The sequence below is a fragment of the Ambystoma mexicanum genome, chromosome 5p (genome assembly GCF_040938575.1).
Source record: "Ambystoma mexicanum isolate Mex_15411 chromosome 5p, UKY_AmexF1_1, whole genome shotgun sequence".
Lineage (NCBI taxonomy): Eukaryota > Metazoa > Chordata > Amphibia > Caudata > Ambystomatidae > Ambystoma > Ambystoma mexicanum.
In genome coordinates, this window is record NC_090930.1 from 926,558,359 (window position 1) to 926,571,332 (window position 12,974).

Genomic DNA, 12,974 nt, shown 5'->3' on the forward strand with positions numbered 1-12,974 from the left:
AAAACATCTCGCATGCTCGCAATCTGAAATGAGGTACAGTACTCAGCGTGGATCATGTGATCAGAATAATTTGCAAACGGTGTAGTGTTGAAAATGGAGGGCTGCATCTGAGGTGGACCAACACCGGAGCAAGACAGCACTCTTGCCACTGAAGGGGGGGGGCAGGAGTGTCCAGACAGCAGCCTCTGCAGCTTCCTGTTGAAAGAAGTGTAGGTAAGGGACAACATAACCTCACCAGCTCACCACCGAGACATGTACAGGTGAGAAAGAGGAAGTGACCAGCCGGTCCCAAAGCCCACAGGTCCCAAAGCCCCCTGACAAATGTGGGCGGAACAATGTTTCTGGAGGTGCACTTATGAACGAATGGAGAAGCGTTTATCAGTTCTGGGCCCCCGATCACCAGGGCCATACAAGGCAACCATCAAACGAAAGAGATGGGTCATTGGACTCACTAGAAGGCAGCGAAGAGACACCATGTCCAGGTCCGTGCACGGATCAACGTTGCTGCTCGTCATGAGTTGTAGTGTTGGGCAGCCCTGTGTAACAAACCACACAGAGACAGTAATGTGTGCTTTCCTTTATGTTCTTTCCTAGGAACTGTATGCAATTTTACTTTAATTTCCCTACCTTTCTTGTACATCTCTTCCCCAAAACATGTACTGCCCTGTCAGAGAACCCTACCTACTGCCTTCCCATTTGATTATGTGAGTAGGACACAGCCCAGCAGAAGATGGCCCTGCCTGACTTTGGCCAATTACATGAAATTCTCAATGATCAAGGGACACTGTTATATAGACTTGATACATTGAAATATAATGGTGCACACACCTGATTTCAAAGTCAACAGCTTTCCCCACTTTGCATAATGTTCACTGTATACATTCTTTTAACTCAGAGAATGGGATCTATGTTTCTCAAATTGTAAAGCTGAACTTTAGGCAATTTGTGTGCTAGCTCCCTATATCTAGGTCAGCATTTTTGTCTACCTTGGAAGAGTATTGATGGGTGGATAAACACATTTCATTATATAGTGCACTTCACAAGCAAGTCTGTCCAAAGGCACCTTGAGGCATTAAAATCAAATGAGGCCACCACCTGGGACAGAATGATATGCATAAATAGTTAATAATAAACTAAAGAAATATGTATGCGCTGATAAAGGCGACATGAGGAATAAAAAATGACCACATTAAATTCACCATGGACAATTGCAAGACGAGCATACACTTTCTCAATACCTCCATCTTTGTTTGAAGGCACAGCAAGCTGGAAACAGCTGCATACTATAAGTCCACAGACAGAAACAAGTACCTGCCCAGGACAAGCTTGCATCCAAGCCACACAAAACAATCTGTCATCTACAGCCAGGCAATAAGATACCGCAAACATGAGCATAAGGGACTAGCAACTTGCCGCTCTTCACACAGCCTTTCTGCAAAAGGGGAGTGCCCCATGACCACATGAATTGTGACGTTTAGCCCACCAGGCAGCATACAATGTGACAACTGGTAATGTATCCCACAGGTTCATGTAGGTGCTAGTAATTATACGTCCTTACTAAGCAGAGCAATCACCCATACTCTAAAAACAAAAAAAACAAAGAGTTCACGGTGCGCAGCACTGTAAAGTGCGGTCGGCAAAGTTATATCAAGTGGCATAATGACTGCAGCGAGTCAATATTGGGCCTTCTTGCTAAGCAGCCAGTAATTCAATATGTTCAACCTTGTTGCAAATGTTGTTAGCAGTGTAGCTTTACCTATGAAATGAATAAACTGTAACACATGCTCTTCCTTTGCCTTTTTTAAACCCTGCACTCTACACATTTTCACATTCACGAGTCTGTCACGCATGACTGGTCTCCTGTATCTGAATGCAAGCATCTTTTAAGCAGAACCGTATTTTTGACTGTTCTGTCTACGGGCTAACAGTTCTGATTGTGTAGATGTATAGCTGTTACGGCACTGAATTTCATGCATTCCTGCCTTTGATGTAAACAATGTATTATTGTTTCTTTCCCCTCACTTTTGCTTGTCACCAGCTGATGAAGAAAGTCTATGTGACTTTGAAAGCTGAAGCATTTCTCCACCCCAGTGTAATGTTTTCAGGGAGTCCAATAAAGGTTTTAAAAACTTGTACTTGTGTAATTTGAAGCTACCTGGAAAAGGCATGCAACATACCCCATTTCAGTAATCTACCTGAAAGGTTGTCCCAAAGTGCTGCTGCATTTACATGGAAGAGGCCGGGGTGTAGAAGTATGCAATGCATTATAGACAATCCAGAGCAGGGATTCAGAATTCTAAAGTCAAAAAGGTCAATGAGAGTAGGTTGCCTATTCCAGGATCATGCTGAATCCATCTTTGTGTGACTGCTCTTCAGTATCATTATAGACATTGGGCCTCATTATGACAATGGCGGTAGCCGTGCCGGTAAATACCGGCATGGCTGCCGCTAGAGTCATGAAATTACTGGCACCCGGCAATGGGCAATTACTGGGGCATTCCAGCCCTGCCGGACCCGGTAATTGCTCATTGCCGGGTGCCGATAATTATTACTCCCCATTCCCATTTGATTCCCATGGGGCTTAATGGGAGTGGGGAGGCCGGTAGCACTGGAACTGTTAATAACGGTGCCGGTGATACCGTGTAGGTCTGCTCGTGGGAGGCGTTCCGCCCGGCAGGTCAGACCTGCTGAGCTGACAGGCACCCACGAGCAGACCTCGTAGTTTGCCAGTCCGGTAACAACGGTACCGGCAAGCTTACCGGTACCGTTATTACCAGACCGGCAACCTTGTAATGAGGCCCATTGTATTCAAGAACGTAGGCCTAGAAGACCCAGTAATAAGTGATAGTTTGCAGTTCAGAGTGGGGACAGAGGTAGCGACAGCGAACAAGGAGAAAGCCTTCTACGGGAGGATTCCTCCCAGCAGCCACAATGTTCAAACTGTCTTCCTCGTGATATTGCTTGGTAAAATAAATACAAAACTGCTAATGGACCCTTCTGAGACCACACACCTGGCACTGTCTACCAGTCGAAAGGAGCACTTCACCCAACCTATTTTCCATCCACAGGATACTTAAGACTCATCCCTTCTGAATCCACCTTTAGAGGAACTAATTCTCGCACTCTTGTCCCTGGGGAATTCACGCAACCCTCCACCCCAAGCCCCTGTCTGGCTGTCACTTTCTACCTCTCTCCTCTGTTCCCCAACTACTGCATTCTCTCCCTCTGACCTCACACTGTTCTGATGGTCTACTATGCTGTATGCAAAGTGCTATGTGGGCCATGGGCTGGATTTGCATCCTATAAATACGTAAAGAAGTATGTAAAGGAATAGCATACCACCGCCAATGGGGACGCAAAAGCAATTCATGTCTGTGCTTGCAGAGCTGTTAGGTTATGCCAAAAACCTGGAAAAACTGAAACATTAGATCATATTTTAGAGATATGTTCCTAATGTCTTGGCGTGCATAATACATGTGCCCAAATTAAGTGCCAGAAACACTTTGACAGACACCAGCAATTGGAACCAGAAAATCATTTTGAAAAAGATCAATAGCAGTAGAACAACACATCAGCAATGCATGAAGCGATCAAGGTAACCTAGCATCTGTTCTCAGCCACCTAACCATGTGGCACATGGTGTACAGGTGCAGTGCAGTGCCAGTAACTGTGTGCTTCTCTACTTACTTGCTCAGGCAGCTTTCATAGTTGAAGGTCGCCTTGAAGCCATATATGGAGAAGGTGACAATGCTGGCAAATATGGAGGTGCCGCTGTTGATCAAGGAGACGATGATGGCGTGCCTCTCGCAGTTATTATTATGCTCATTGTAGCTGGCAAAGGCTATAAGACTGCCAAATCCAAGTCCTAGTGAGAAAAATATCTGGGTTGCCGCATTAATCCAAGCTTTTGGGTTCATAAGTTGCTCAAGCTGTGTAAAGAAAGAGGGAAGAGGGGGATGAACCCCACAGTTAGAGTTGCCTTTCTTGCAACACATTACGCAGATAGATGTTATATTTTGTAGAAAACTGCATGATGACACTGGAAGGCGCTACCAAGGGAAATCTGCACCCTACAAGACCCCATGAAATTCAGGAAAAGTCTAAAATCCTGGTTCTTCAATATTTAACAGACATAAAGTGTAACCTACACCCACAAAGCAGCAGCAATAACACTCCTCAATAGTATGACTTTCACGCGCAGACACAATCTAAGGGAACGCCACACTCGCTCCAGAGTGTCTGCCTAGAAAACAACGTGCGACACGCAGGACTCTATAACATCTAGAAGACATCACATCAGTGCAGAGTTAAAACCATAAGAGAACGCCTTCCTTGCCTCCCAGGGTGTTTAAACCTCAACACAGGACATCTGCATGCATCAGCCACCAAAGTTATCTCACCATAACCCAACTGACAGCAAAACCAATAATTTCAAAACACTACGAAAACCCCAAGAACACACCCACCTTTTGATTAACCCTCAGTTTCTCTCCATCTTACTCACCGCACAGATACACAAACCAGCCACTCGAACAAAGCTTTCAAAAGAAAAAGACCCTCTCCACAAACTTTGAATATCACAACACAAACTTACATCTCTAACTAAAACCAACATACTCAGCCTCTGACCAACACATCTGGGCACAAAGCTTTGAATGCCTCCTACACTTCTCATCCAGAATGTTTACAAGCACGCAGAGCTCAGGGTATTTCTGATTTGCAAGCTCAACGCAAAGAACTGACTGCAATATTGCCTTCCTTTTTCCTCCCAACTAACCAAACCCACCCACTGTCTTCCAGATATGCAGGAGAGCCTGGAGACCAAGCAAACGGCAGCTGTGTGCAGTACAAGTTCTAAAAACATAACATAACATATTTATATTGCACGCAAGGCCCCCCTGATCTTCTTCAGAGCATGTGCTGCCCACATCACCAGAAAATGCTAATTCAAGTTACCTTGCTAGCGACAGGGGCAGATTCTGTCCATCACACTTTGGAATTCCTTTTATATAGGTTTGTTTTCAGCTCTCGCTAGAGGGTAAGGTGGGCTTCAGTTTGCCGAATGTCTACCTGGATGGTGTTCGACTGCAATGCTCAGCAAATGCTCTTGTTTTCCGAGTAGTATATATTTTTGTTTCCAACATTATTTGAGTTTGCCCCATATATACACCTCTTTCTTTCATGACAGATCCCTTGGTCCATATTCCTGCCCCATTATAAAATAGACACGTAATAAAAAATGTCCACTGGCTGAATTCGCCTTTATGCTTCGGATGATCATTATTTGAAACTCTTCCCGCATGGCCCAATGCTACTCGCTCAGCAACGGCTGCAAGAGTTGTAATTTTCTTTTTAGGCTGTCAAAGCCTACACTAATTTTCCCCTGAAAGGAAACACTATTTGGTTTCGCTCTGCTCCAGGCATGGTCGATTTTATGGGTGATGTGATCTCCCTTAATGCTTACCACTGTAGGGTCATACCTTTGCAGGATGCCCATGGACCAGCCAGGCGCTTAACGGGAGACCAGAGGTCTGAAGCATAGCAGCACAAAAGGCTTTCATCCTGTCATGGAGCTTACTGGCAACTAGCTACTTGAAGCCGAAGTAAAAGAGTATGGGTACCTTATACAGCACCTTTCAATCTATCTAAGGAGAAACACTCAATATTGTAACTTTTATACAATACTCCTATTTTTTGGATGTGAACAATAAACACATCCAACTATATTGTAACTCATACCTGTGTCACTCAATAAAACACATTTTTCTTTAATTTAATAGCAGTCGACAAGATGTGTTTCGGCCAAAGAACAGAGCTGCCTTGACCATATCTTACTGTACGATTAAGGAAACGGCCTTCACCAGGACAATTCATTACATGACGATCAATGATTCCCCCTCCGCTAAAACTCCACACAAACATCTGTAAAGTGTGAAACATTTTTACCACTTATTATTGTTTTGCTCCCTGTGTAATGTATCCAATAACAAAGCAATGAGCTTCTATTTATTGTATGACCATATGCTCATACCTGTATTCGGCTTATTTCATGGACTCTCTCTAATTCATCTATTGCAGAACCCTTTGACCTCATAAGGTTAATTTGTACCAGCAACAATATAAATACTATAAAGCCAGCATGCCAATCAGTTATTATGTTCCACCTCACGTGGAGTGCATTACCAGTTTTACTTACATTTTCTTTGATCAGCTACACTATACTTCTCATCCTACACTATACTTCTTATCCTACACTATACTTCTCATCCCAGCATTTTAATCACACGTATATTTGTTTCGGTATTTTGCACTTTTGTATATTATGTCATTAATGCTATCAATGAATTGTTTTATAAAGATATTTCATGATATATGATCTGCGTGGGGATCTTTACAAACACAATTATTTTTATGTGGTATGTCTCCCTGGATTGAAAGAATGTTTACAATGAATGCGTTTATCATGATATAATATGCATGAATTATAATATGAAATAATGTAGTAAGCAATTGAATGAAATAGTGTAAGGTTGGGAACATGAAGTGATGGACGTGTGACCCACTATTTAATCCGGGTCCTGACGCATTTTGTATCCTTTATTAGTCTTGGGCTGTCAGGCTGTGTACCAGGGACCTCAACAATATTTCCTGCATTGCTTACTGACAACTGCCATAATACCTCCACGCCCAATGGACACTTGGCAGCACTTTCAGAATGTGGCAGTGTGCATCATTTTCAGCCTTTCTAAAAAAGATATCCCTCCTTCCCCAAATGAGTAAACCTCTTTATTTCCCCCATCTCCAGCAGGTGGGGGGGGCTTTTTCCTAAAGTCTTCTATGTAGTATGTTTATGGACTGGCCTTATGCTGCCTTGTCACCAAGAACGGCCCATACGCGTCTATGAGAGCATAAATGACACCTGGTCAAAACAGACTGGTACTGCCACCCTTTAGGTTTTAAAATAAAGAAAACTGGAGGGTTGCAAAACAGGCTGCAGCATTATTCCACACGCTATACAGTGAGCTACATGCATGCCATTGTTTGCCAGACTTTCGTGAGGTCCCAAAGACTTTTTTGTTGACTGTGTGAGATCCCCCTTGCTTTTTCACCATGTCCACCCTTGTGGGGTGAGTTTTTTTGGGTTTTTATGACCTGTATTATATAGGCACCATAAATATGGTTAAACACTCGTAGTCCTGGGTTTCTAATGGGGAGATCCAGGACAAGAAGTCCCAAAATGCACATTTAAAACCAGGACTGGACTAGTGTATCCCGAGTGGAATGGATAATGTTGACATGTATGTTAGTCAAGAAACTTTGAGAACAAACCCCCTCTCCTCATGAAGTTAAGCGACTTGTGATAATGAAAACTGATCTATCCGAATTTGTATGCAAGCTTAATTTGCAGATACATTTTATGGAAAAGGCCCATGTACAACACATTTAGACTATTATCGGATCGAGGAAAACCCATGTGACATTTGAGGGGGCAATAATGTATGAGCAGACAGTAAGGCATTCTACGTAATCAGGAACCTGAAACGTGCAATTTGCTAGATGGGTGTACGTCTGAAATCCGAATTTGTCTTTCATGTAGCTCCCTGAACATGATCCCTTCCAATTTTTTCTTTGATTTTGTTTTATTTAGATTTTTTTTAAGGAGGGGGGTTCTAGCTTCAATATCCTCTTTGCCCGCCTTACCACCCACCCCACTGCTTTCTTCCCCATAAGTCCTTTTGTTGGACACTTTTCCCCTGTGTACCCTGTTTCCCTAACCTTACTTACCTATATGAACATGCATCTGTATATCTATATGTGTTGGGGAATAAAATGTCATCTTGAACGTGACTACTCGGTCAATCCCTAATGGAAGTCGGGAAATGACAACTCTCAGTCCTCGTGGGCTAGGGGATCAGGAGAGAGCACACTGTTTTCCCAGGCTCCAGGAAAACACCAGGAAACCCCTACTGAGCAAAACATCTGTGTGATACGAGCTCTCCTGCTTGGGTACACCATTCCATCTCGGCTCCCGCCTTGTTTGACTCACGGGCCCTAGGTGTGTTTATGTACTCCCTCTGGGAAGAATAACAAATTATTCCTTGACAACACAAATCCTTGCTTTAATGCTTTTACGGATGCTCACTATTATCCAGGAACATCAAGGAACAGACTCATATCATCCACATGTAAATTGGCTATAAACCCGAAGACCTTTCCGTTCATTTGATCGCAGGGACTCACTTTTCCTTGATTCAGGTTATTCCATAACTCCGATTACTCAAGAAATTCAAAAATTGCCTGGGCCAAATTCTTGTTCTCGGTTCAGAGGATTGTGCGCAGAAGGCTGAATGAGGGGCAGTAAAGCAGCATTGAATAATATGAAAATCACGCCACACTCTGTATTGGCTGATATTCGGTATGCTCCTGTTAAGTATCGTAAGTGTATGTATGTCTTTTCTAACTTCGAAAAAGGATTAGCACAGTAGTGTGCTTTTTATTGATCGGGAACGTGATTTGATTCCAGAATCTGTTGTTCCCAACGTCCACATGTTCATACTTTTAGAACTATTAGAATAAGCTTTTCCATCACTGCATCCACCCACATCCAAGGGTTGATTGTGGAATCCAAGTCTCTTGGAAGGGCATCTCTTTTGTTGTACCTAAGAAAATAGGCCTGCCAACAACTTTAGGGAAGGGACCAAGAATTGATACCATTTACCTTTAGTTTCTTACTTTCTCTGTGATCTGTGACTATCTTCATCAAGTTTCATTTGCATGTCTACTAGAATTGCAAGGATGTAAAGAAATATCACACCTGCAACAAATCACATTGATTATATATTAAACAGCTAACCTAATATGTGAAGACTATGATGTAAGAAAAAGGTTTGAGGGCTTTTTTGAAGATTTATATGCTAAATATTTACTAAAGAAAGTTATGGTGGGAGAAAATGAGATCCGGGCATCCTTGTATGATTTGGATTTACCTAGTTTGTTAGTCGATGCGTATTAATATCGGCAGTGGTGGCTAGCGAATGTTTTAATTGGAGGTGTGTACATTTTTGGCACACATATGCATCAGTGAATGAGCATAGAGAAGGAGCCTGAAGAGTCAAGCAAGGTGGGGTGGGTTAGGGGGGATTCTCCCACCGAGAAAACATGTTGAATAAATGGTTAAAATGGTGCACTATACAGCACACTTTCTGTGAAAACATTGGTAAAAAGCCAGACACTTTGCAATTGGGTTTACAGGGTAATGCATGAATAAATGCAATAGATGCAAGTCACCAATAGTGCACAGGAGCATTTCACAATGCATTTTCATGATGCCTTTCCCCACAATATATGCCAGTATAAAAAGCATTTTCTCGTTGGCTGTGCCCGTACATTTCCATGGTGGCCGCACCAATATATGCCAGTATTCCCATATATGAAGACACTCATGTTTGCTTTGGGCATACTGGCAGTAATGATAACTTAAAAAAACATGTCTAAACTGGCTCTGCCAGTATACGCTAGTGCCCACAAGTAAGGATATACTCATGTTGGCTTTGCCATTAAAAATGCCATGTCACAATAAGAAACCACATTAAAACGGGGTACTCCAGTGCAGGCCAGTCCAGACACATAATAACAATGATCTTGCTTGCTTTATTATAGATGCCAAGTAAGAAATGTGATGCCACAATGAGAATTTGCAAGACTGGCTGCACCAAAATGATAGTCTGGCAATGTAATAACACTTGTCATTCCTGCTTTATTCTAGATGCGCAGTAACAAATATCCTGCCACCATAGGAAATGGCCCATTGGCTACACTGAAATGCCAGTCTAGCCATGTAATAACACGTATCATGCTAGCTTTATCATAGATACCTAACAAAAAATGTCTTGCCACAATAAGAAATGGCTAGAATTGCTACATGAAAATGACAGTCTAGCTACGTAATAAAACCTATCATGCTTGCTTTGTCATAGATGCCCAGTACAAAATGTCATGGCACAGTAAGAAATGGCGAGACTGGCTAAATCAAAATGCCAGTCTCACCACGTAATATACCTTATTGTGCTACAGCATGAGAGTTGTTATTATGTGTCCAGACTGGCAATTTAATGTAATGTAGCAAGTCTCGCCATTTCTTACTGTGCCATGACATTCTTTAATGTGCATCTATGATACGGTATCATAGGTGTACAGAAACAATCTCTCTTCCGCCCAGCCAAAATCAGCCTCCCATGGCTGGCGCACACTCAACACAAGCACTCACTCATTTACTCACACATTCACGCAGAATTCCCACGGACAACATTAATTTAAAAAAATAACATTTACGCACTATTCACTAGCTCACTCAATCACGTTCCCCTTCACTCGCTCATTCACACAGAATTCATTTCAAACAGCATTAACTTGATCATTCAAAGACACACTCACTCTCATTTACTCGTGCACGCACCCAACTACCCATGCATCATGTACTTGCTCATTCACTCTTTCACACATGCATACATACACACATGCACACAACACAAACCATACACATACAACATTACATTAAATACATTTTGCACTTACCTCAGCCTTGGTCCGGGTCATCCTTCTCCCCGCCGCCACGTCCTCCTGTGAAAAGGGCCCTCCAGCTTCTGCACACAAGAACTGGAACCACTAAGCGCCCAGAATGCTTCCTGATTCGTGCAAATGCGCGCAGGAGCCGGATCGCCACCTTTCCAGCACCCAATTGAGTCTGGGTGTGTGGGAGGAGTAGGAGAGCCCACTCACACATTCAGACAAGCAGTTCCTCAGCCTGCATCCCCAATGGAAACTGCAAGGCGTGGGAAGAAAAACACACTGAGCCTTCCATGGTCCATTAGACAGACATGCAGGGGAACATAAACCGTCAAAGGCAAACTACGTTTCCCTTTGACAGTTTAATCCGTAGCTACTCCATAATGGGCTAGGTAAAGGTGGGTCAGCGCCCCCTCACACATTATGGGCAAGCTGCCCCTGAATATCTGCGCAAGGAGATTAAGGAGGTAGACATTGAAGATGTTTTAAAATAAGTCAAGAGGGGCTAGGCAACTGTCCTGGATGACCTTCCTGTTGTAGCATTTAAGTGATTTGGTTGAAGGTTGCAATTGCATTTGAGAACTCAGTGAATTGAAGGATCTGCCTGACCTTATCTGTAGATAGTGGTGATGCCAAGGTATTGGGTGCCACTACTAGACAGGCGATGCTCTGCCTGAGGAAAGTGTGGGAAAGATCCCCTGGCTATTCCCACCCCACCAGGTCACATGCGGGAGGCAGGGGCTCATCACATTGCCGCGTTAGATGCTTCTGGTCCTCGCATGGACACATAAAACTGATATAAAATCACAGGGGGAAGGAGTGGGGACTGAACCATGACATAGAAAGCAGGAATTTCATCAATCACCTCCAAAGTGCTCTACACCTAAGCGTTAGGATCCAATCTGGCGGGCCGGATCAGGTGTTATCGGCCCAGGGCCCGATTAAAAGAGGTTCTGCAGGCCGATAAGACTCGATCCAGCATGCCGGTTAGGGTATTAACGCTATTAGCACCCCGGGTTGCCAATCCGGTAACCGGGGGTTCTGTGAGCATTGTATTTTGATTGAATGAACGGGACGCCTCGCAATGCCCCGTTCATTCAAACAAAATACTTTAGCAAGATGGCCACCACAGAGCTGGAAGACGGGGCTCCATTTGAAGCCGCTCTTCCATTTCTATGGCAGCCAGCGTGGACAATGAGAGGAGGCAGCAGTGGCGGCACCCGCCACTGCTGCAGAAATCAGGTAAGTGGGCCATGGGGGATTAAAAGAAGAAGGGAAGGGAGGGTGAAGGGAAGATGGCGGGTGGGGGAAGCAGCCATCAGGTTGCTCGGAACACAGGCTTAAATTGATAGTTTAAGCTCACGTTCAAAGCAACCTGATTGGTTGCTGCCCTTGCCCCGGGAGCTAATCATCCAGCTTAGACTGGTTAGGCTATGGGGGTCCCCCTTGAGGGTAGGGCTGGGTTATGGTAAGCTGAGAGAGGACCTTCAAAGGCGTAGGACAAGCCAACTCTAAGTTCCACATCAAGGCTGTATGCCACCCCTCTAAACCCTCTTACACCAGAGAGAGGCTGTAGGCAGGGTCAAAGTCCTAAATAAGGCAGGGCATGTACCAGAGATTGGAGCTGGTTGGAGAGTTGAACACAGGAGCTGTAGCAAGGAAGTGAAGAAACCCAAAAGGACACCTGGGTCTGAGCCTGTTGGGCCTTGAAACTCAATCTCCACCTCAATGAAAATGCCCACAGTGCTTCATACTTGTAATGTCTTATTGCTGGTGCACCTCTGTGTCCTGGACAGCTAGTGCATCAAAGGTGTTAACATGCATTTCTTCTTCAGCCTTCATCCCAGCAATGGTGCAGGACAACATTCTCAACTACTCCTGCCACTTGCTGTTGTCCTGTATAAATCAGTCCTTCTTACTTCTAGTTCAGTCCTTCTAGTATAACGCCTACCTGTATCCCTTGCAGTGGTTAATTGGTCTTGTATTTCTTAATCTGAGCAATGATACACAATATGTACCTGTCCCTTTCAGATATCTAATCCATCTTACTGTTTTTCGTTAGGATATTTTAGGGATACTCCTGTTTTCTTTGGTTCAATTTTCCATCTGTATTAAATCCAGATTCAGGGTAATTTATGCTTTACTTTGCTGTTCCTTGCATCTTTTATGCGTCTTTCATTCAACTCGAATTGTATACATGCTACCACTGATATCTGTTTAATAGTCTTGATCTTTGGGATTCCAGTGTCACAAGAAATGCAGCACAAAGGGTTTGAGGGACAAGCATATGCATGGAATTACTGCTGTGCAAGTGGCCTAGTAAAGGCGTAAAATATAAGGGAAAATCAGCTTCTTCACACTTTCTGCTTGTGACTTCATTCTAGAGGTTACCCCGCCTAATAAAGAGC

At 43.7% G+C, this 12,974-nt stretch overlaps 1 protein-coding gene across 1 annotated transcript in view; it reads right to left on the reverse strand.

Annotated features, from left to right (window-relative positions):
• The window catches only part of SLC6A20 (solute carrier family 6 member 20), a 531,874-nt gene that overhangs the window by 291,687 nt on the left and 227,213 nt on the right, over nt 1-12,974 (reverse strand). The window contains exon 6 of the mRNA XM_069613357.1: nt 3,688-3,929. Coding sequence (XP_069469458.1) covers nt 3,688-3,929 — 242 coding nt within the window. The remainder of the gene's footprint in view (nt 1-3,687; nt 3,930-12,974) is intronic.